At 41.3% G+C, this 24,610-nt stretch overlaps 1 protein-coding gene across 1 annotated transcript; it reads right to left on the bottom strand.

Annotated features, from left to right (window-relative positions):
* Positions 1-286: 286 nt before the first annotated feature.
* KRTAP27-1 (keratin associated protein 27-1) lies at positions 287-907 on the bottom strand. The gene is given in 1 exon segment (XM_005899552.3): positions 287-907. A coding segment is annotated over 1 exon segment (621 nt).
* Positions 908-24,610: the final 23,703 nt, after the last annotated feature.

Raw genomic sequence — 24,610 nt, 5'->3', positions numbered from 1 at the left:
GGTCTTCCTGACCCAGGAATCAAACCCGAGGCTGCTGCCATGTCTCCTCCACTGCTGGCAGGTTCTTTACCACTGAACCACTGGAGAAGCCTAGCTTACCACCAGAAATGCTCAAAAAAGAAAAAAAAAGTAAAAAATTTTCTCTTTGGAGACAGTACAGGATAGTTCATTCACTCACAAACACAGGCAGAAATAGTTTGTGTTTAGAGAAAGAAAAGATCCTATTTTTCAGGACTCAATTTATGAAACTTAAAATCTGAGTCTCTCTACACATTCTGCAGATTCTTCACTCACTAGGCAATTACAAACCACCAGTAACACAGCAAGTTGGCTCATAAGTGTTAGAAGAAGTTTCCAGGAGCTGTGACCCTGGTGTGACATAGACCAAAGAACTGCAGGAACTGGATTCAAGGCTTTGAGCTTGGCACTGGCTACAGTCACATTCCAGAGTCTGGCAACTCTTAGACACACAAGTCTTGGGTGCACATGACTTTGCCATGTTGCTCACAGGTTGGCAACTCTGGACTACAGAACACATTTGCTGGCTACTTCCTGACTGGCAAGGCTGAGAAACACACTCCAACACTGCCAAGGAACTTCTTGACTGGCATGCTGTGTTTTCACAGGGCCTGGAATTAGAACAAGTTGTTTGGACGACTCTGGAAAGACAGACGTTTTGCACACAGCTCTCCTCTGTGTGTAATTCCCGTTCACCTTCGGGTACTATGCAGCTGGTGGTTTCCCTGCAGGTTTCTGGAAAGCTGTCCAGGAGCCAGGTCCTGCTGTAGCAACTGCTGGGTAAAAAGAATCCATCTTCAAAGTTTATAACATTCGATTCATGTATGATGGCAGAGAGAGGTGGGACATTGTAGAAGTTCTTGAGTGAGTGGATAGGTCTCTGGGTCATATTGTGAAAATCCTTGATTGAGTTGGTCCCAGGGACCCAACATGCTGGTCTGAAGATCCAGTTCATTACTGAGGAGGTTATATACTCTGAAAACTGGGTGTTGGCTTCTTTTCATGACTCTTGCTACTTCATTGCTTAAGCTTATTAGAAGGATAGTATCTCATTAACACTTTACTTACTTATATATGAGGACGATGTTTTATTAGCAAAGAAGCCGGTCCACTTTGAAACTTCATGTTAGCTTTCATGTTAGCCCCAAAGCTGACTCATCTGGGTGGGGCTTGTCAAATATGAGTCCCAACAGGTCACGAAGCTAACATTTTTTTTTTCCCCCTTAGTCACCATGCCTCTCTATATTGGTAAATGGACTATAAGTAATATATGTAGAAATAGCCAACTGAATAATGATTAATATTCAGCACTGGCATTTTGAGAAATGGCACCTAAGAAGAACTTGATAATATAATCAAAACATTTTTCAGTAAGAGGCTGATTTGATTGAAATTGCCCTCATTCTCCTTTGAACTCTTCACCCAAAGTACTGAATCTGACCATTGCTCTATAAACATCTTTCCCTTTGTCTGACATTTCATTCCCTTCATCTTACTGAAAGTGAAATTTAAATGTTAACTCTTTTTAAAGCTTTCCCTCTGATTTTCCTGGTCAGATGTTATTACTTATTCCTCTGAATTAGCAATGGATTCTGACACTTTCGTTGTTTTGATTATATTTTACACCAAGTAGTATATTTATTTATCTTTGTGCTTGATAATCTGCCTTGGTAAGAAACTTGTTTCAAGTATGATTTACTTTTTACTTTTTTTTTTTAACTCAGTGTTTCGTTTTTGATGAAAGAATGATCAGCTCCTACATTTATCATGCTATTATGCTGTACTTAGGGTAGTTTCATACTCATAGCCCGAGACCTAGCAACACGATTTCTCTAACACATTCTGTAATTTATTTAGTTCAGCTTATGACAGTGGAATGACAGAAGTATATTTTTAGACCAGCACTCGGGTCTACCTCTCTTGGTCTGAAGCAAACCAAGAACACTCAGGAACTTTGAACAACCCTTATACAAGCTCCTCTTTAATATGTGATGGACCAAGGATATTATATACTTAAAAGGATACCTCTGAGTGTCCACATTCAGCTTGACAGGTTGTACACTCAATTTGTGTATAATGTTTTTGTAATACTGGCAAATTATTTATAATTTTGCATGAGCACTTTTTTGAGATGAAAGATCGCATTATGCCCTCCTCATGAACCCTACAACAAACCATTTAATGTTTATGCACATTTGTATTCATCATCACACAAAAGCTTCTCTTCTTCAAAGCAGTAAGTGGATTCTCATTGCTCTTAAAAATGAGACCCATTCTCCTACAACACCATCTAAGACCTGGTTACTGCCTAATTTTTTTTTTTTTCCTCCAAATCTCATCACTTTCCTCTGCCCAAAATGCTCCCAAGTCTTTACCTAGTTCCTTGAGCATGCCAAGCCTTTCCTTGCTTCCGTATTTTGCACATGCAGTTATCTGCTTCATTCCTTCACTGCCCTCTCCCTTTCCATATACAGCTCCCTTCCTCATTTTTTGTGTCTCAACTTAAATGCTCCTCTTCTTTCCTTCATTTTCCAGTTGAAAAAAAATCACATTCTCAGAGAATCATTTTTTCCCCTTTACTTATCTCAGCTTATAATGATTTTGTTTCTTCATTATGTCTTTGTCATTAGACTCTAAGTTCCATAAAGGCAAGAAGTACATATCTTTCTCACTACTATATCCTTAACTCTAAACACCGTGCCTGGCTGGTACATAATAAGAGCTCCATCAATGTGTTTTGAAACATTAATGAGTAGAAGTTGCTAAGTAAAAATTCACTCAAATTATAGCTAAAAGTCTTAAGGTATACAGTTCTGAAACCAGAACATACCCAAGAACTGGCAAGGGCACAGGGGTTATAAAAAAGAAATAATAACAACCATGCCTACCTGAAAGGTAAATAAGTAAAGTCAGTGAAATAAGAAGAAAATCATTAAGGAAGGCTCTTATTAGCTGAATCAATTATTTTAGAATAACATTTGATTGCCCGTAGAAACAACACAGGCAAATGTTTTTGAAAGCTTTTACCAAGCAAAACGGCAGTACTTTTCCACTGTCAGCAGAGTCCTTTGCCAAATTCTGAGGGGCAGAGACAGGACACCATCCTGGCCAACATTCACACAATTGTCTCCAGCAGTTGACCTCTTTATTAACCTCACAATGTGTAGTAAATTAGGGCATACCCGTCCAGTTCCAAATCTCCACATGAAGACAGTGTCCGTGGTGAGTAGGTCTGTCATTTGTGAAGAAGGCTGCTCCGTGAGTGCTTTTCTCTTTGGGATGAGGCATTAACTTGAACATTCTGTGTAATTAAGTGTTGAATTAACAGGTGTTCCAGTATACAGTTTTGATTTTAACTGGTGCTGAGTTTATAGAGGGAGTGGCCTGGCATATTTTAACGTAATGACGTAGGTTAGGACAACTAGTCACCTTGGAATCATTTTCATTCAACTCACTGACAACTAAGCATTAGTACTGTAGGCACTTGAAACTGATAATTATGTAGTCTATTTCCTAGAATTCTTGAGAAATAAGTAGAATAATTACCTGATGGCTTATGGTGACTGGATTCTTTGCTACTAAAGGGTTGAACAGCAATTTACTGGTCTTGAAGTCTACACGACTGCAGATGCAGTGGCACCTCCTACCCACCAGAGGGTGGAATATCAACATCTGCAGTGGCTTGCTAAGTCACTTTAGTCGTGTCCAACTCTGCAACTCTGTGAACTGTAGCCTGTCAGGTTCCTCTGTCCATGGAATTTTCCAGGCAAGAATACAGGAGTGGGTTGCCGTTTCCTACTGAGATCATATATAATATGAAACCAGATTGCCTGCCACATTTTGAGTGATAAATGAGTGAAAGTATTTCTAATCAAATTAAAGACCATCATTCAGACCAAGATGTTGCTCTATGACAACATAAGTCTGGGGTTGCTACCATACTATAAAGTAAAATAAAAGTCTTTTTTGTGTTTTTGAGATTATGTTGTTTATGGCTGTAAAGGTCACACATTCTGAGATCATTTTAAGGGTTGGATTGTGTTTATCATTTTCATTAAATGTCTAGCCATTCTGTCTCCATCTCTCAAGAACTTAGCACATGGTTGCTGTAAGGTTGAGTACAAAAAAATATTGTTTTTTATATTGTTTTTATATTGATTATGTTGCTACATCAGACTTCTAATCACTGGTACAGCTGTATCAAGGTAAACAAAAATTACAAATGAAAGTCACCCTTCTGCATTTAGAAAAGGCAGAGGAACCAGAGATCAAATTGCCAACATCTGCTGGATCATAGAAAAAGCAACAGAATTCCAGCAAAAAATCTGCTTCTGTTTCATTGACTACATTAAAGCTTTTGACTGTGTGGATCACAACAAACTGTGGGAAATTCTTAAAGAGATGGGAATAATAGAATACCTTACCTGCCTCCTGAGAAATCTGTGTGCAGGTCAAGAAGCAACATTTAGAACCAGACATGGAACAACAGACTGGTCCCAAATTGGGAGAGGAGAACATCAAGGCTGCATATTGTCACCCTGCTTATTTAACTTATATGCAGAGTACATCATGCAAAATGCCAGGTTGGATGAAGCACAAGCTGGAATCAAGATTGCCAGGAGAAACAACAATAACCTCAGCTATGCAGATGACACCACCCTTATGGTAGAAAGTGAAAAGGAACTAAAGAGCATCTTGATTACAGTGAAGGAAGAGAGTGAAAACTTAGCTTAAAACTTAAGATTCAAAAAGTAAAGAACTTGGCACCTGGTCCCATCACTTCGTGGCAAATAGATGGGGAAAAAGTGGAAACAATGAAAGACTTTATTTTCTTGGCCTCCAAAATCACTGTGGACAGTGACTGCAGCCATGAAATTAAGATGTTTGCTCCCTGGAAGAAAAGCTATGACAAACATAGACAGCCTTATTAAAAAGCAGAGGCATTACTTTGCCAACAAAGATCTGTATAGTCAAAGCTGTGATTTTTCCAGTAGTCATGTATGGATATGAGAGTTGGACTGTAAAGAAGGCTGAGTGCCAAAGAATTGATGCTTTCAAACTGTGGTGCTGAAGGCTCTTGAGAGTCCCTTAGACTGCAAGGAGATCAAACCACTCAATTCTAAAGGAAATCAACCCTGAATATTCATTGGAGGGACTGATGCTGAAGCTGAAGCTCCAATACTTTGGCGACCTGATTCTAAGAGCTGACTCATTGAAAAAGACCCTGATGTCAGGAAAGATTGAAGGCAGGAGGAGATGGAAATGACAGAGGATGAGATAGTTGTATGGCATTATTCACTCAGTGGACATAGTTTGAGCAGACTCCGAGAGATATTGAAGAACAGGGAAACCTGGTATGCTGCAGCTCAAGGGGTTACAAAGACTCAGGCACAACGTAGCCAACAAACACAAGATGCCATGCATGTAGGTGGAAATACACAACTATAAATTAGTTCAGTTCAGTTCAGTTCAGTCACTCAGTTGTGTCCGACTCTTTGTGACCCCATGAATCACAGCACACCAGGCCCCCCTGTCCATCACCAACTCCCAGAGTTCCCTCAGACTCATGTCCATTGAGTCAGTGATGCCATCCAGCCATCTCATCCTCTGTCGTCCCCTTCTCCTCCTGCCCCCAATCTCTCCCAGCACCAGAGTCTTTTCCAATGAGTCAGCTCTTCGCATGAGGTGGCCAAAGTACTGGAGTTTCAGCTTCAGCATCATTGCCTCAAAAGAAATCCCAGGGCTGATCTCCTTCAGAATGGACTGGTTGGATCTCCTTGATCCAAGGGACTCGCAAGAGTCTTCTCCAACACCACAGTTCAAAAGCATCAATTTTTTGGCACTCAGCCTTCTTCACAGTCCAACTCTCACATCCATAGATGACCACAGGAAAAACCATAGCCTTGACTAGATGGCAAAGTACTTTGTTGGCAAAGTAATGTCTCTGTTTTTGAATATGCTATCTAGGTTGGTCATAACTTTTCTTCCAAGGAGTAAGCGTCTTTTAATTTCATGGCTGCAGTCACCATCTGCAGTGATTTTGGAGCCCCCAAAAATAAAGTCTGACACTGTTTCCATTGTTTCCCCATCTATTTGCCATGAAGTGATGGGACCGGATGCCATGATCTTCGTTTTCTGAATGTTGAGCTTTAAGCCAACTTTTTCACTCCCCACTTTCACTTTCATCAAGAGGCTTTTGAGTTCCTCTTCACTTTCTGCCATAAGGGTGATGTCATCTGCATATCTGAGGTTATTGATACTTCTCCCGGCAATCTTGATTCCAGCCTGTGTTTCTTCCAGTCCAGCGTTTCTCATGATGTACTCTGCATGTAAGTTAAATAAGCAGGGTGACAATATACAGCCTTGACGTACTCCTTTTCCTATTTGGAACCAGTCTGTTGTTTCATGTCCAGTTCTAACTGTTGCTTCCTGACCTGCATACATTTTCTCAAGAGGCAGGTCGGGTGGTCTGGTATTCCCATCTCTTTCAGAATTTTCCACAGTTTATTGTGATCCACACAGTCAAAGGCTTTGGCATAGTCAATAAAGCAGAAATAGATGTTTTTCTGGAACTCTCTTGCTTTTCCCATGATCCAGCGGATGTTGGCAATTTGATCTCTGGTTCCTCTGCCTTTTCTAAAACCAGCTTGAACATCAGGAAGTTCACGGTTCACGTATTGCTTAAGCCTGGCTTGGAGAATTTTGAGCATTACTTTACTAGCGTGTGAGATGAGTGCAATTGTGCGGTAGTTTGATCATTCTTTGGCACTGCCTTTCTTTGGGATTGGAATGAAAACTGACCTTTTCCAGTCCTGTGGCCACTGCTGAGTTTTCCAACTTTGCTGGCATATTGAGTGCAGCACTTTCACAGCTTTCACTTTTCACTTCACATCTTTCAGGATTTGAAAGAGCTCAACTGGAATTCCATCACCTCCACTAGCTTTGTTCCAAGCCTGGCTTGGAGAATTTTGAGCATTTCTTTACTAGCTTGTGAGATGAGTGCAATTGTGCGGTAGTTTGAGCATTCTTTGGCATTGCCTTTCTTTGGGATTGGAATGAAAACTGACCTTTTCCAGTCCTGTGGCCACTGCTGAGTTTTCCAAATTTGCTTGCATATCAAGTGCAGCACTTTCAAAGCTTTCACTTTTCACTTTCACATCTTTCAGGATTTGAAAGAGCTCAACTGGAATTCCATCACCTCCACTAGCTTTGTTCGTAGTGATGCTTTCTAAGGCCCACTTGACTTCACATTCCAGGATGCCTGGCTCTAGATGAGTGATTACACCATCGTGATTCTCTGGGTCGTGAAGATCTTTTTTGTACAGTTCTTCTGTGTATTCTTGCTACCTCTTCTTAATATCTTATGCTTCTGTTAGGTCCATACCATTTCTGTCCTTTATCGAGCCCATCTTTGCATGAATTGTTCCCTTGGTACATCCCTCTAATTTTCTTGAAGAGATCTCTAGTCTTTCCCATTCTGTTGTTTTCCTCTATTTCTTTGCATTGATCGCTGAGGAAGGCTTTCTTATCTCTTCTTGCTATTCTTTGGAACTCTGCATTCAGATGCTTATATCTTTCCTTTTCTCCTTTGCTTTTTGCTTCTCTTCTTTTCACAGCTGTTTGTAAGGCCTCCCTAGACAGCCATTTTGCTTTTTTGCATTCCTTTCCCATGGGGATGGTCTTGATCCCTGTCTCCTGTGCAATGTCACGAACCTCATTCCATAGTTCATCAGGCACTCTATCTATCAGATCTAGGCCCTTAAATCTATTTCTCGCTTCCACTGTATAATCCTAAGGGATTTGATTTAGGTCATACCTGAATGGTCTAGTGGTTTTCCCTGCTTTCTTAAATTTCAGTCTGAATTTGGCAATAAGAAGTTCATGATCTGAGCCACAGTCAGCTCCTGGTCTTGTTTTTGTTGACTGTGTAGAGCTTCTCCATCTTTGGCTGCAAAGAATATAATCAATCTGATTTTGGTGTTGACTATCTGTGATGTCCATGTGTAGAGTCTTCTCTTGTGTTGTTGGAAGTGGGTGTTTGCTATGACCAGTGCATTCTCTTGGCAAAACTCTATTAGTCTTTGCCCTGCTTCATTCTGTATTCAAAGGCCAAATTTGCCTGTTACTCCAGGTGTTTCTTGACTTCCTACTTTTACATTCCAGTCCCCTATAATGAAAAGGATATCTTTTTTGGGATGTTAGTTCTAAAAGGTCTTGTAGGTCTTCATAGAATCATTCAACTTCAGCTTCTTCAGTGTTACTGGTTGGGGCATAGACTTGGATTACTGTGATATTGAATGGTTTGCCTTGGAAAGGAACAGAGATCATTCTGTGGTTTTTGAGATTGCATCCAAGTACTGCATTTTGGACTCTTTTGTTGACCATGATGGCTACTCCATTTCTTCTGAGGGATTCCTGCCCGCAGTATAGATATAATGGTCATCTGAGTTAAATTCACCCATTCCAGTCCATTTGAGTTCGCTGATTCCTAGAATGTCGACATTCACTCTTGCCATCTCCTGTTTGACCACTTCCAATTTGCCTTGATTCATGGACCTGACATTCCAGGTTCCTGTGCAATATTTCTCCTTACAGCATTGGACCTTGCTTCTATCATCAGTCACATCCACAGCTGGGTATTGTTTTGTTTTGGCTCCATCCCTTCATTCTTTCTGGAGTTATTTCTCCACTGATCTCCAGTAGCATATTGGGCACCTACTGACCTGGGGAATATCCTATCATTTTACCTTTTCATACTGTTCATGGGGTTCTCAAGGCAAGAATACTGAAGTGGTTTGCCATTCCCTTCTCCAGTGGACCACATTCTGTCAGATCTCTCCACCATGACCCACCCATCTTGGGTTGTCCCACAGGCATGGCTTAGTTTCATTGAGTTAGACAAGACTGTGGTCCTAGTGTGATTATATTGACTAGTTTTCTGTGAGTATGGTTTCAGGGTGTCTGCCCTCTGATGCCCTCTTGCAACACCTACCATCTTACTTGGGTTTCTCTTACCTTGGGCGTGGGGTATCTCTTCACAGCTGCTGGAGCAGCAAAGTACAGCTGCTGCTCCTTACCTTTGACGAGAGGTATCTCCTCACCACCACCCTTCCTGACCTTCAACGTGGGATAGCTTCTCTAGGCCCTCTTGTGGCCCACTAAGTGTGGCGGTGGCTGCAACCGACGCAGTAGTGCGGCCAAGAGGAGCTACCCCACTTCCGAGGTCAGGGGCAGAAGCTGGGAGGACCCCATGCCCGAAGCGCAGCGGCCAAGAGGGGCTACCCTGCATCTGAGGTCAGGGGCAGTGGCGGAGAGTGCCAGGCTGCAACGGCGCAGGAACAGCAGAGAAGAGCTACCAAGTCCGAGGTCAGGGGCAGCAGCTGAGAGGAGCTACCCCGCGTCTGAGGTTGGGGCAGCGGCTGGGCGGAGCCACCCCATGCCCGAGACCAGGGGCAGCAGCTGGGAGGACCAACCCCATGTCCAAGGAGCAGTGGCTGCGCAGGCGCAAGAGGGCCTAGAGAAGCTATAAATTAGTAGTTCTGTTATATTTGAGATAACAAAAACCTCAGATATGCAGATGACACCACCTTTAGGGCAGAAAGTGAAGAAAAACTAAAGAGCCTTTTGATGAAAGTGAAAGAGGAGAGTGAAAAAGTTGGCTTGAAGCTCAACATTCAGAAAACTAAGATCATGGCATTCGGTCTCATCACTTCATAGCAAATAGATGGAGAAACAGTGGAAATAGTGGCTGACTTTATTTTTGAGGTCTCCAAAATCACTGTAAATGGTGATTTCAGCCATGAAATTAAAAGACACTTACTCCTTGGAAGAAAAGTTATGACCAACCTAGACAGTGTATTAAAAAGCAGAGACATTACTTTGTCAACAAAGGTCCATCTAGTCAAGGCTATGGTTTTTCCAGTAGTCATGTATGGATGTGAGAGCTGGACTATAAAGAAAGCTGAGCACCAAAGAATTGATGCTTTTGAACTGTGGTGATGGAGAAGACTCTTGACAGTCCCTTGGACAGCAAGGAGATCCAACCAGTCCATCCTAAAGGAGATCAGTGCTGGGTGTTCATTGGAAGGACTGATGTTGAAGCTGAAACTTGATGCGAAGAGCTGACTCATTTGAAAAGATCCTGATTCTGGGAGGGATTGGGGGCAGGAGGAGAAGGGGACGACAGAGGTTGAGATGGTTGGATGGCATCACCGACTCAATGGACGTGAGTTTGGGTAAACTCTAGGAGTTGGTGGTGAACAGTGGGGCCTGGGGTGCTGCGGTTCATGGGGTGGCAAAGCGTCGGACATGACTGAGCAACTGAACTGAACTGGACTGCAAGTAAATAAAAAGTTTGCTTCTCTGGACAGAAACAGATGAAGAAAGAAATAAAGTGTTAGTTGCTCAGTCATGGCCGACTCTTTGTGACCTCTTGGACTGCAGCTCAACAAGCTCCTCTGTCCATGGGATTGGAGTGGGTTGCCATTTCCTTCTCCAGGGGATCTTTCCCACCATGGGATCAAACCCGGGTCTCCTGCACTACAGGCAGATTCTTTACTGACTGAGTCAGGGCTTCCCTTGTATGCATGAATCCACCTCAGAAGAGTGTGTTAAGGAGAATGATCTGCTTCCTTTAGATATTGTTATTGTTGAGTTGCTAAGCTGTGCCCAGCTCCTTTAGATATCACTTTCTGCAAACTAAGTCAAGTACCATGTAAACCTCCTCAGGCAATGAAATGGACATGGTAAAATTTTAGGCTCTGGAATATTCAAAATTATGACACGAATATGGGACTTCCCTCGTGGCTCAGACGGTAAAGTATCTGCCTACAGTGTGGGAGACCTGGGTTCGATCCCTGGGTCAGGAATATCCTCTGGAGAAGGAAATGGCAACCCACTCCAGTACTCTTGCCTGGAAAATCCCATGGACAGAGGAGCATCGTAGGCTGCAGTCCATGAGGTTGCTAGGTGTCAGACATGACTGGGCGACTTCACTTTCACTTTTCACTTTCATGCATTGGAGAAGGCAATGGCACCCTACTCCAGTACCCTTGCCTGGAAAATCCCATGGATGGAGGAGCCTGGTAGGCAGCAGTCCATGGGGTCACTAAGAGTTGGACATGACTGAGCGACTTCACTTTCACTTTTCACTTTCATGCGTTGGAGAAGGAACTGGCAACCCACTACAATGTTCTTGCCTGGAGAATCCCAGGGATGGGGGAGCCTGGTGGCAGGCCGTCTATGGGGTCACACAGAGTCGGACATTACTGAAGTGACTTAGCAGCAGCAGCAGCAAACATAATATTGGTCCTATGTGCAATATGGAAATAATCTTTCACCAACACTCTCTGTTTCTAATGATAAATAGATTCTCTTAGAATATGATCATAAAAGGATTCACACATAACAGGCTTTCTTCTCTGAAACTATTTCTAAATAGTTTTGCTTCCTGGAATAATTCTTAGCCCTTCACAATTCAATTACATCAGATTTTGATTCAAAGAGCTAGAAAGAGAACAAATTTAAAAAAGAGAAAAGTTAGATGATTACACAGTGTCTATGAAAACTTTAATGAGGAGTAATTAAAAAAAAAAAAGAATGAACCAGAGTGTCTTAAGTGTATAAATGTTAACTTTCATATTTTCCACCCCTTTGTTCATTATGTCTTGGATGTGAAAGTGTTACAGTTTATTACAGTAATTATGCAATTGCTTTTGTTCCTATCCTCAGATGTTCTTCCTCTGGCCTTCCTCTGAGGTTAGCATACGGTGAAGTTATTTTTCTGCCTTTGTGCAATCCAAAAATGTGAATTTGCTTTTGAGTTCTTCCAGTTATCCTTTGGGTAATGAATTCATGGTAATATGCCATTGAGATGGTGCTAAATCATTTCTGATGATAATGATGAACAAAGTATTGAAGACTTTGATAACGAGTAACTTACCTAAATAGAGTTTAACTAGCAGTCGCTGAGGGTCAGACATGACTGCGTGACTTCACTTTCACTTTTCACTTTCATGCATTGGAGAAGGAAATGGCAACCTACTCCAGTGTTCTTGCCTGGAGAATCCCAGGGACGGGGGAGCCTGGTGGGCTGCCATCTATGGGGTCACACAGAGTCGGACATAACTGAAGTGACTTAGCAGCAGCAGCAGCAAAAATGAATACATGCTTGTTGTCACTGACATAATATATTCTTCAGACTGTCACCCTCATCTCATTAGTTCATTCATTAAATTAACTTTTACTGAGTCTTTACTACTTACAAAATTTTGTTAGACCAAATCCTATTGTATATATTGAAAATATAAGTGTAAGTACTAAACAAAATAATAGTTTAAATGAAATATTAAAACTAGTGACTTTGTAATTAGCAAAATATAAGCATGTATAATGCTAGCAACTCTATTGATTTTGTAGTCTATTTAAAAGAAATGAGAGAAGAGATAGCGTTTTCATGGGTTTTGAAGGTTAAGAGAGATGTAGCATTGATTTTAGAAATATTAGACCATGTAGGCACTCAGATCTGTACCATGTGTTCCCGGAAATGTGAGTAGTTGGCATCGATGGAGTATATGTTGGTGGAGTGTATGTTTATGGAGTGTGATGAGAAGAGAAAATGGGAGAGTGCAGAGTGGGTTGCAAATGGTCTTTAATATTATATTAAGGAGTCTTTATAGCCAGTAAAGAATCCACCTGCAATGCAGGAGACCTGGGTTCGATCCCTGGGTTGGGAAGATCCCTTGGAGAAGGGAATGGCTACCACTCCAATATTCTTGCCTGGAAAATACCCTGGACAGTATGTAACCTGGTGGGCTTCAGTCCATGGGGTCATGAAGAGTCAGGCACGACTCAGGGACTAATACTTTCCCCTTCACTTTTTTTAATTTTTTCATTGAGAAGGAGATCGTTTTAGGTTTTAAAGGACTGTCTCATTTAGGAAAACTTTAGTTACAAGCAGCTGAAATTGTAATTCAGCATGGCTTATATAATAACATGTATTAGCTCACGACCAAAGTCCAAAAGTAAGATGGTCCAGGCTCTGTTCCTCAGCATTCCTGTTGGTTTTACCCTCTTTCACACAATGGTTTAGTTCTCAGGCCATATGCAAGATGGATGCAGCTTTCCACATATGATGTGATAAAATGGAGACATGCTGTCTTCAAAAAACTCCGTAAGAAGATTTTAACCAAAAACATCTCTTAAGATTACTCCCTGTTTCTCATTGGCTTAAGTCAGACCACATGCTCCATTCTGAACCATTTCGTTTCAGTAGGAACTGGGATTGCCAGATTCAGTCCTGAAACCTGGGCCATAGCTATGTTAATATAAAAGAATAGGTGGATAAAACAGGATACACAAGCAAAATTCAGTTCTTGTGGGAAGAAGAGAGGAGAGGAAAACAGCTACGAGGCCAATGAACAATATGTTACCCACATCCATCTAGATATCAATATTTTATTCCCAATTAGGTATTTCAAATATAGATGTATGCATTTCATGAAACAAGAAAACTTAGTAAAGTTTCTGTTATCATATCCAAATATAAGCCCAAGATATCAAGTCCTCCCTCTCAGCTAGTATTTCCTACTCATGATGCTGCCATGTTTCCAGAAGTTGTCAGGAGATTTCTGTGAAACAGCTGGCCTTATACTGACCAAATAGAAGAGAGAATGAAGTCTGAGCATCAACATGACTCAGAAATTCTAATCTTTTTATTGCAATAAGATGAATCTGTGGTTAATTTCATCCATACTTAAGATATTTGTTTCATTACCTGGGTTACTGCTGTCAGTTAATATCATGACCTCAGAATTTCATTAGAGCTTACATAAGGCCACCTGATGCGAAGAGCTGACTCATTGGAAAAGACTCTGATGCTGGGAAAGATTGAGGGCAGGAGGAGAAGGGGATGACAGAGGATGAGATGGTTGGATGGCATCACTGACTCAATGGACATGGGTTTGGGTAAACTCCGGGAGTTGATGATGGACAGGGAGGCTTGGTGTGCTGTGGATCATGGGGTTGCAAAGAGTCGGACACAACTGAGTGACTGAACTGAACTGAACTGAAGTCTATAAAAGTAGTAAAGAACCCTCCTGCCAATACAGGGGACATGAGAGACTCAGGTTCAATCCCTGCTTCTGGAAGATCCCCTGTAAGAGGACATAGCTACCCACTCCAGCATTCTTGCCTGGAGAATTCCATGGACAAAGAAACCTGGCAGACTACTGTTCATGGGGTCAGAAAGAGTTTGACACGACTGAATTGACCTAGAATGCAAATCTGTAAAAGGGTCCTATAAAAGTATTTTGACAGTTCTTTAAAACAGCCAAGCTAGTACTTGCTGAAGCATCACTGCTTTCTCCTGAACTTTTCTGCTTGACTCAGACCTATGACTAGTTTAACCAAAGTTAAGGTGTCCTGATAAGGTGGTCACAAGAGAGCTTAGGATAATCTCCTGCCCACGCTCTGAGTCCACTTGCTCCAAATTCCAAGGAACCAACTCTGTATTGGCAGGTAATTCTGCCAACCAGGGTGTCTGCTCCATAAATTAAATACTTCTTTTTAGTCAAACGACAGGAGGTTTGTAATTCCCAACAGACAGCCTCTTAAAAAAATTGAATGGTAAGATTTATGAACTGATATCAGCTTAAATAAGTTTACTTGAAAGGAAAAGAGACCTCTTGTTCTATTTTTAACTGGAGAAGTGAGGGAGGAAATAGGAGAAAACAGAATGTGTACTCTCTGAGATGAATCATTTTAATATTAATAGGATTTAACAAAATAATCCCTCATCTAGGTAGTAGAATATAGACTCTGGCCAGATATTAATAATAGCCAAGATTCACTTTGAAGGATATAACTGTGAAGTCACAGTCTAGAACCCTTAAGAAGCTGAACAGTAGTAGAAGCCAGATATAGAAGGTTGATTGATCACAAGAAGTTTGGCAGCTCCCAGAAGCCACGTACATTGGGTTGTAGAATTGGGATCTGTGGCTCAGGGAAGGGAAGCCACAGACTCCGTTAAGCAAGGGTCTGAAGCCATGGGATCCAAAGCCCAGTGAGTAGCAGATTCTACATTCATAGCCCAAGCAGTAGCCTCTGCTGAACCTGTGGCTCAGGGATCCAGTGTGAATTGACTGGCAAGGACTGCAGAGCGTGGAGGTCCTTGGGTGGTAGAAAGGCATCTTACACCAGATGGGTTCATAGTGCATCTCCTGACTGTTGAGAGAAGAGTCCAGCTGGCAGGAGCTGGGAAAGCAGAAGTCAGTGCTGTAGACCAGGTTGCTAAGGAAGGAGGAGTCACAGGAGGAGCCTGGTAGCACAGATGGTCCCCAAGGGAGCAGGAAGAAAAATTTCCAGAACAGCAGTTGTAGAAGTGATGTGATTTCAGCTGAATTACTGTGAAAAGATGCTCTGATATCCTTGGCTTCTCCCAGGCATGTTTATATATAAATAAATATCTTCTTGGGAGGAGAAGGGGACAACAGAGGATGAAATGGTGGAATGGCATCACCAACTCAATGGACATGAGTTTGAGCAAGCTCCAGGAGTTGGTGATGGACACGGAAGCTTGACGTGCTACAATCCATGGGGTCACAGAGTTGGACATGACTGAGTGACTGAATGGAACTGAACTGATATATCTTCACTCCGTTGGGTGTGATGCAGACCCTCCTCCTCCTCCTCCTTGTACAAGTCTTGTCATGAAAATGGCTAATTAACCTAGGCTATAATTATCACTGAACACATGTATGTTTTCTTAATTGCAGTTCAGTTATTCTTGTTTATAGAAGCCACTCTGCTTCTCTCTCTTTTCTTTCTTTCTCCAGAAATAAGTTGCTGTTTGCCTTCAAAGACGTTGTTTGTGATGCATACAGACAGTGCCCTCGCTGCCCCTGAGCTTGACTGTGGGGATTTTGTGCCTGAGAGTGTAAATGATTACTCCTAACAGTCGTCCGCAGTTATCTCTCGGCTATTTATATATGCTTTATGGAGCCCTTACTATGTGTAAAACACGGCAGATTGTGGGATCATCTAATCCTGGCAACAACCTTAGGAGATGGTCACCAGTTTAATAACCCAGATGTGACTGCCTCCAAAGCCACCAGGAACAGCAATGTTGTGCTGACAACTCCAGAAGCATAGCCTTTCAGCTCCAGGGATCCATAAACAATGAATGCCCATGCTCAGTTGTTCAGTCATGTCCATTTCTTTGCAACCTCATGGACTGTAGCCCACCAGGCTCCTCTGTCCATGGGATTTTCCAGTCAAGGATACTGGAGTAGGTTGCCATTTCCTCCTCCAGGGAATCTTCCTGACTCAGTGATCGAATCTGTGTGTCTCCTGGAATACTCACATGAAGAAGTCATTTCACTGTGATAATACTTGCATTTTATCTGATGTGCCTGCCTGTATATTCTTACCTCAGTTCAGTTCAGTTCAGTCACTCAGTCATGTCCAACTCTTTGCGACCCCATGAATTGCAGCAAGCCAGGCCTCCCTGTCCATCACCAACTCCCGGAGTTCACTCAGACTCACATCCATCGAGTCAGTGATGCCATCCAGCCATCTCATCCTCTGCCGTTCCGTTCTCCTCCTGGCCCCAATCCCTCCCAGCATCAGAGTCTTTTCCAATGAGTCAACTCTTCGCATGAGGTGGCCAAAGTACTGGAGTTTCAGCTTTAGCATCATTCCTTCCAAAGAAATCCCAGGGCTGATCTCCTTCAGAATGGACTGGTTGGATGTCCTTGCAGTCCAAGGGACTCTCAAGAGTATTCTCCAACACCACAGTTCAAAAGCATCAATTCTTCAGTGCTCAGCCTTCTTCACAGTCCAACTCTCCCATCCATACATGACCACAGGAAAAACTATAGCCTTGACTAGACGGACCTTTGTTGGCAAAGTAATGTTTCTGCTTTTGAATATGCTATCTAGGTTCGTCATAACTTTCCTTCCAAGGAGTAAGTGTCTTTTAATTTCATGGCTGCAGTCACCATCTGCAGTGATTTTGGAGCTTACCTATTTTATTAGAAACCAAATACAGCCACCAAAAAAAAAAAAAAAGTTTCTTAATTATTTTAGTTATTTTTTTCAGCATTCAAAGTTACCATGGAGATGGTTATTTCAAACTATTCTTCTATTTGTCTTCTCATTTACCTTATCATCATTAAATAATTCATGCTTGATCCTGTATGGAATTATTGAATTCTTTTTCCACTTGAGGCAGAGATTCTTTGGCAGTCATGTAGACTATCACTGAGAATAATTGCTAAAAACTGATATACCGTGAGTGAGTTGACTACCAATGAAATACATTTGCAAAAGCTTGAATTTTAATAGTGTTCTAACCTTTGCCAACTCAGTCGGGAGTGAGAAATGAGACACCTTAGACAGTGATTCATTTCACTCCCTGCTGAGCTTCTCTTTGTCTCAGCCTTCTAGAAATATAAAGAAGCAAAACATTACCTCCGTTTTAAGTAGTTAAAATTATCCTATCACTATAAAAATCAATGGTAGAAAGAAAGTCTTGGAATTAGAGAAATCTTTTTTTTTTTTTCCATTTATTGTATATCCACCTCCTGTCTTAAAGCATCTTCTAGAAATTGGAAAACAAAAAAGCCATTTATGTAATTTGATCTTTTATATTTGTTTCCCAATGATTGTTTTCTCTAGCCTCCTCTAGTATTTGCTTATATGGCACCAGTGGAATTGTTTGCCCTTTGTTTTATTTACAAATTTCTGCCAAATGTCTTGCTCACTTCCTCAAATCTTTCTCATTCCTCAAACCTGAAATCAAATTCCTCATATTTGAGAGGTGTTCGTCTCAACTGTTTAAAATTCTTCTACAATAAGGCTCTTAGTATCTTACCAATTATCAATTTGGGTGATCAAACATACATAAACACACACACACATGCACACACACACACACACAACATGGAGGAGTTAAAAGAGATGTCTTTTGAGATGAATCATGCAGACTAAGATTTCAGTCACTTGAACTTGCTGAACAGGCACATGTTTTGTAAGAGTGGAATACCCTGAAGTTCCTCAGGATCTGCAAAGGGTTTAATTTTCTTTGAACCAGCATCTGGCACACTGTGGGTGCTCTAAATAATTTACAAAATGAAGGAATATATCAAGTCCTTAACTTTTTATTTTCACAGGATGGCTCAGTGGTAGAGGATCCCCCTGCAATGCAGGAGATGCACATTTGAACTCTGGATTGGGAAGATTCCCTGGAGAAGGAAATGGCAACCCACTCCAGTAATCTTGCCTGGGAAACTCCAAGGACAGAGAAGCCTGGTGGGCTACAATCCTTAGGGTCAGAAAAAGTCAGACACAACTTAGTGACTAAACCACTCTGCATAAATCCTTGTATGACAGTGATTGCTTATCTTTTAGAAGTTAACTTTAATATAACATTGAGTGAATATAAACATTTCTTTCATAATTAAATATAATCCCCAAGTTAATAATAACCAGTTTAGTACTTGAGGTGACCCTAGATCTCTGTCCCTCACCTCCAACCCAAGAAAAGTTGACTTTGTGGCCTTGATCAGTAACTATTCCTTTCTCTCTCCAAAAGCTTCTCTGTCCAACCCATTCTAATCGTTCTGTTTTCTCAGACTTCACATATAGTCAACCTCTTCAATTAAAAAATCTTAGTGTCATTTCTTTCATGATTATATAGCTTTTCTGTTTTTGAGGACCAAATTCTCTATAAAGATTTGTGTGATCAGTTTGTCAACTATCTAAATTCTTACGGCCTTTTCAATAAACATACTGTTTTTCTCTGGTTTAACATTCTCCTGAAATTTCACTAGCGTGGTCAGCAGTGGCCTTTATGCTACTAAATGTGGACAGTTTTAGGATGATCTTATGCAAATGTAATTAAAGGACGCTTACTCCTTGGAAGGAAAGTTATGACCAACCTAGATAGCATATTAAAAAGCAGAGACATTACTTTGTCAACAAAGGTCCATCTAGTCAAGGCTATGGTTTTTCCTGTGGTCATGTATGGATGTGAGAGTTGGACTGTGAAGAAAGCTGAGCACTGAAGAATTGATGCTTTTGAACTGTGGTGTTGGATAAGACTCTTGAGAGTCCCTTGGACTGCAAGGAGATCCAACCAGTCCATTCTAAAGGAGATCAGTCCTGGGTGTTCTTTGGAAAGAATGATGCTAAAGCTGAAACTCCAGTACTTTGGCCACCTCATGCGAAGAGTTGACTCATTGGAAAAGACTCTGATGCTGGGAGGGATTGGGGCCAGGAGGAGAAGGGGACAACAGAGGATGAGATGGCTGGATGGCATCACCGACTCAGTGGATGTGAGATTGAGTGAACTCCGGGAGTTGGTGATGGACAGGGAGGCCTGGCGTGCTGCAATTCATGGGGTTGCAGAGAGTCGGACATGACTGAGCAACTGAACTGAACTGAACTGAAATGATGTAAATATTTAACTACATTCAACCTAGGTAACTGTGTCCCTGATCTTGAAATATGTTCGTCTACGTACTTCTGCCGCAGCACACTCCTGATTTTCTATCTAACTTTCCCCTAGTTCAATTTGTCCTTAGTTTGGTTTCCTGTATATAATGTTTCTTGAGGCTTGGCACTGATCTCATCGCTGGTTCTATCTGTGGGGAAGACACTTTGCCATTATGCCTTAAAATACTATCCATAGTCTACATCAAATGTATATTTCCAGCACAAATATCTTTTTAATTCAAATTCTAGACCCAGATATCCAGTCACTAGTCATTTCCACTTGGAGATTTAATAAGACTGTCAAAATTGTATGTGTATAAAGTTGAACTTTTTCTCTTCCCTAGGGAAGAATAAAAAATACTTTTTCTCATCTGAGTAAGCAGCATTTTGAACCACATAGTAGTTAAACTCAGAAACCGTGGAATCCTCTTAATATATGTGTCTTCTCTAAATACTACCCATTCTGTCTTCCAAGTTTATCATAAATTTCCCCAGTCATCTTACTGTCTTCTTTCTAATCTAGAGCTTCTCAACCTTGTCATCACTGACATCTTGAACTGGATCTCATTTTGTTGTGGGGAGTATCCTGTTCATTTAGGAGGTATTTGGCAGTGTCCTTGGTTCTAGCCACTAGATGTCTATTGTGCGCATGCGCGCGCGCACACACGCACGCACACACACACACACACACACACACACACTATAACAGTTAACAATGTCTCCAAAAATTGCTTGAGGGCTAAGCAGTTCTGGTGCAGAACCATTATTCTAGAGCAAGGAAATCTCCTCTCTTGGTGGAACTACTGAAAGATTCTGAGGCAGGAGATAAATGGACTCCAGACTGACCAGTTTCTCACCTGTGGAAAGAAATTCCATAATAGAAATTCCTGCCCAAAGAAGAGATGAAAGACCACATAGTCCTCATTCTCAGGGAGAAGGAGACTTTTTCAACTACAAATGCACAGAAGGGCTCCTTGGAGATCTAAAGAGTGGTGGGCCTCACCTCATAGTAAGTGATGGAAACTAACTATTGGCCTCTTTGCTAGAATCCACCATGGCTCAGAGATGCATGTGCACACACAGGAGACCTTAAGATAAAGCAAATATGGATTCAGAACCAGGCAAAGCAAGATGACTGGTCAAAGGGAGCCCAGAAGAAATGCCCCACATTGGTGTTTCAAACTACCATGAGGGTGCGATCTTCTGAGTCAGCCCATGTGTCTATCTACATGTACTCTCTTTCTTAATAAATAGTTGTTTCACTATTTCCCATCTCTATGTGGAAATTCATTTCAACACAGCTGGCAGGCCAGGGCCTTGTCACTGGTCACTGATCCCTGGTCCCTGGTGGTTTAGCGGCTAGGATTCAGCGTTCCCCCCGCCTTGATCTTGACTTCTGTCTCTGGCCGGAAACCAAAGCTGTGCTTCAAGCTGCTACAAGCCAAGGTCACCTGAGATCAGCTCAACGTGGCTTATTTTATTTTCAAAAAGAAAATGTCTCCTCCAATCTTTTCTTTCTATCCCTGTCTGATCAATCTTCTGAAACAAAAAAACTGGCCCTATCACTGTCCCAATGAAAGCTTTCCCATTGCTTTCTAACACATGTCCAATAAAACACACATCCTCTACTTGACTTGCAAGGTTGCCTTAACCTGTCTCTGCCCCTGTCTCTAACCTCATCTTCACACCTTACTCCTCCTCTCTTCCAAACACACTGTCTCTGCCCTGCAATTAACACAGCTCAAGCTTTTTCCCTACTGGGACTTGCTCTTTCCTCTACCTTGAATATTCTTTCTTCATCTGGATAATTAAGATAATTAAGCCTTTCCTCACTACTTAACCACTTTATCCCAGGATAAATTAGGTTCCCCTGTTATGATCACTATCATCCCTATAATTAATTTTATTATTTTTATAATAGTTATTTTTAAATATATTTTTATATATTTATTTTGTACATTGTCCTCTAAGCTAGAGCAGTGTAACCTTAATGAACCATCCTGTGAGAGTCTGTTACCGGCTGCCGTGAGATAAATAATGTGTATCAAGTAAATTAGTGCATTAGTTCCTTCATGAAGAACTCTGGCATAATTAAAAGTATCAGCTTAACTAAATTATAGGCTTGGTAACACCATTGATTCACCTGGTCTATAACCCACTCTTTTATTCTTTACTTCTATTTTCTATTGGAGTATAGCCAATTAACAATGTTGTGATAGTTTTGGGTTAACAGCAAGGGACTCAGCCAGGCATACAAAAATTGAAAGTGAAAGTCGCTCAGTCTTGTCCGACTTTTTGTCACCCCATGGACTATACAGTCCATGGAATTCTCCAGGCCAGAATACTGGAGTGGGATCCCTTCTCCAGGGGATCTTCCCAATCCAGGGATTGAATCCAGGTCTCCCACATTGCAGGCTGTTTCTTTACCAGCTGAGTCACAAGGGAAGCCCCAAAATACTGGACTGCATAGGCTTTCCCTTCTCCAGCAGATCTTCCTGACCCAGGAATCGAACTGGGGTTTCCTGCATTGCAGGTGGATTCTTTATCAGCTTATAAAAGTATCCATTCTCTCCGAAATTCCCCTCCCATCCAAGCTGCCACATAACTTTGAGCAGAGTTCCATATGCTATACAGTAGTTCCTTGTTGGTTATCCATTTTAAATATAATAGAGTGTATGCATCCATCCCCAACTCCCTAACAATCCTTTCCCCCATCCTTCCCCACTGGGATCCATAAATTCATTCTCTACATCTGTGAGTACGACCCACTGTTAGTGGCACATCTCTGACTGTTATCTCTTGGGAGAGACAATAACTACATTCTTTCTTGTTCAACAGTGAATACTCAGCTTAAGAACAATCAAAGTTACATAGTTGTTTCCCCATAAATATTTACTTAGTGGATAAATTAGGACTTCCCAGGTGGTTCAGTGGTAAACAATCTGTCTGCCAATGCAGGAGATACAACAGATGCAGCTTCAATCCCTGGGTTGGGAAGATCCCTTGGAGAAGGGAATGGTTACCCACTCCAGCATTCTTGCCTGGAAAACCCCATGGACAGAATAGCCTGAAGAACTTCATTCCATGGGGTCGAAAAGAGTCGGACACAACTAAGCATGAACACAATGGATATATCAGGGACTTGATGGTTTTATCATCACCCATCTTTTGTCTGTCTCTCTAAATCCATAATTTTGCTTGATCCTCATATCCCCTTGGGTGATTCACAAAACAGGAAACCCAAAGAAGCTCAACTGCTCTCTTAAGCCTTCTAAACTAGACCAGCTTCTAATTCCTTTGCACACTACTGTAGTTATTGTGTACCCTCTAAGCAGGGTCTGGGAGACATGTATGACCTTCCTTTTCCTCATTTCCTATGTCTTGATAAGCATACCTTGCTATTTTTAAATCTGAAAAATGATAAAACCTTTGTTTTTCTATTTTGCCATAATTCAGCCATTTTATCTGTTATTGCAGGTGGTCCCCAGAGTCTCTGGTCTTGCCTATGTCCTATCTGTTGTTGCAGGCAGATTCTTTACCATCCGAGAGACTAGTGAGGTCCATGTCCTATACATTTATCAGAATGCTTTTTCTAAAGTCTATATTGGCCTTTTCAAACTCAAATTCAATTTCTGAAGTCTTTGATCCGAGTCATCCTATGATTTGACCCCCAATTATCTCATACTTGGTATCTCCATGCCCTAATTTGAATCTTCAAAAGATACCAGATTGCTTCCATGCAGCTTAAGGTTGAAAGCAAAGAAGTTAGGTGAGAAGGTCTTATTTCAAGCTCAGCATCCACAGTGAGTATCAGAAGAGAAGAGATGAAAGGTGAGGCTGGAGACAGACAGGAACTAGATGACAAGCGGCTCCTGGACATTCTTCAAAGGTCCAAAATACTCTGAAAATCAAAAACTTCCCTTAAAACTAATTTGGTGGTGACAAAAGGCATTATCTATTCTCTGGATGGAATGATGTGATCAAATGAATGGTATTTGTGCATCTTCTTTTTCTTTCTCTTCTTAGTGTAGATATATTGTGCCTCAGGAATAGATCAATATGTTTGATTATAGGGTGCTTTCACAATATTACATACAGTTTATGCATTCTATTATCATTCTAAAATCTGAAAAACTGGATTTCAAAAATCTTCCGTCCCCCTTGGCTTAGACAAGAGAATGGAGACCTGTAACAATGAGAAGCCACAGATAGGTTATAAATATGGACATAACTAGATTAAATTTGCCTCCTAAGGAAATGACTCTGGCGGCAGTGTGATGGATTGAAGGGTCACATAGGAGTTAGAGTGGGTCCCCAGGTTCAGACCCTGACAGTGTGATTCAATAGCCTGTATTCTTAACTACAGTGAGTGGCTGTCTTCCATAAAAATGATTATTAAAACTCAGAAATATGTGTAAAATGAGAAGGGAATCTCAGATGGAACCCTGAGAAAAACTTACATTTAAGGAATTGGCAAAGTTTAAAGGCAGCCCACAAAAGACTGAGAAGGAATAGCCAGTAAAGTTTAAAGAAAACTGGGAGTTTAACAAAGTCATTATTAATGCATTGTAAATAAACAAAAGCAATCAAAAGTATCCAGCATTAGAGGGCGGTCAAGTTAGATGGTCCTCCTAGATCTTAAGCATCTCATTATCACATATTATATATCTATATCTGTATCTATATTATTTATTTTGGGGGGTTGTAATTTAATTTGGAAATGACCACCATTTAAATAGTGCCCAGTGCTATTTCAGATGTTAAAAAACTTGCTAAATATAGATTAGCTATTTTTTTAAGCAATAGATACTAAAAAACCCATTTGTTAAACTAAACCATCTTGTACAACTTTCTTAATATACTAGCATGGCATTTGAACCTAAAGAGATTCATTTCAAGTCGATTCAGCAAGCACATATTAGAGGACAAGGCGTGTCCTGGATGGTGAGGATGCTGCTGCTAAGTCGCTTCAGTCGTGTCCAACTCTGTGCGACACCACAGACGGCAGCCCACCAGGCTCCCCCATCCCTGGGATTCTCCAGGCACGAACACAGGAGTGGGTTGCCGTTTCCTTCTCCAATGCATGAATGTGAAAAGT

This window comes from Bos mutus, chromosome 1 (assembly GCF_027580195.1).
Source record: "Bos mutus isolate GX-2022 chromosome 1, NWIPB_WYAK_1.1, whole genome shotgun sequence".
Taxonomy (NCBI): domain Eukaryota; kingdom Metazoa; phylum Chordata; class Mammalia; order Artiodactyla; family Bovidae; genus Bos; species Bos mutus.
Note: the sequence above shows the minus strand (reverse complement) of the source record. Positions and strands in the feature narration are given on the sequence as shown.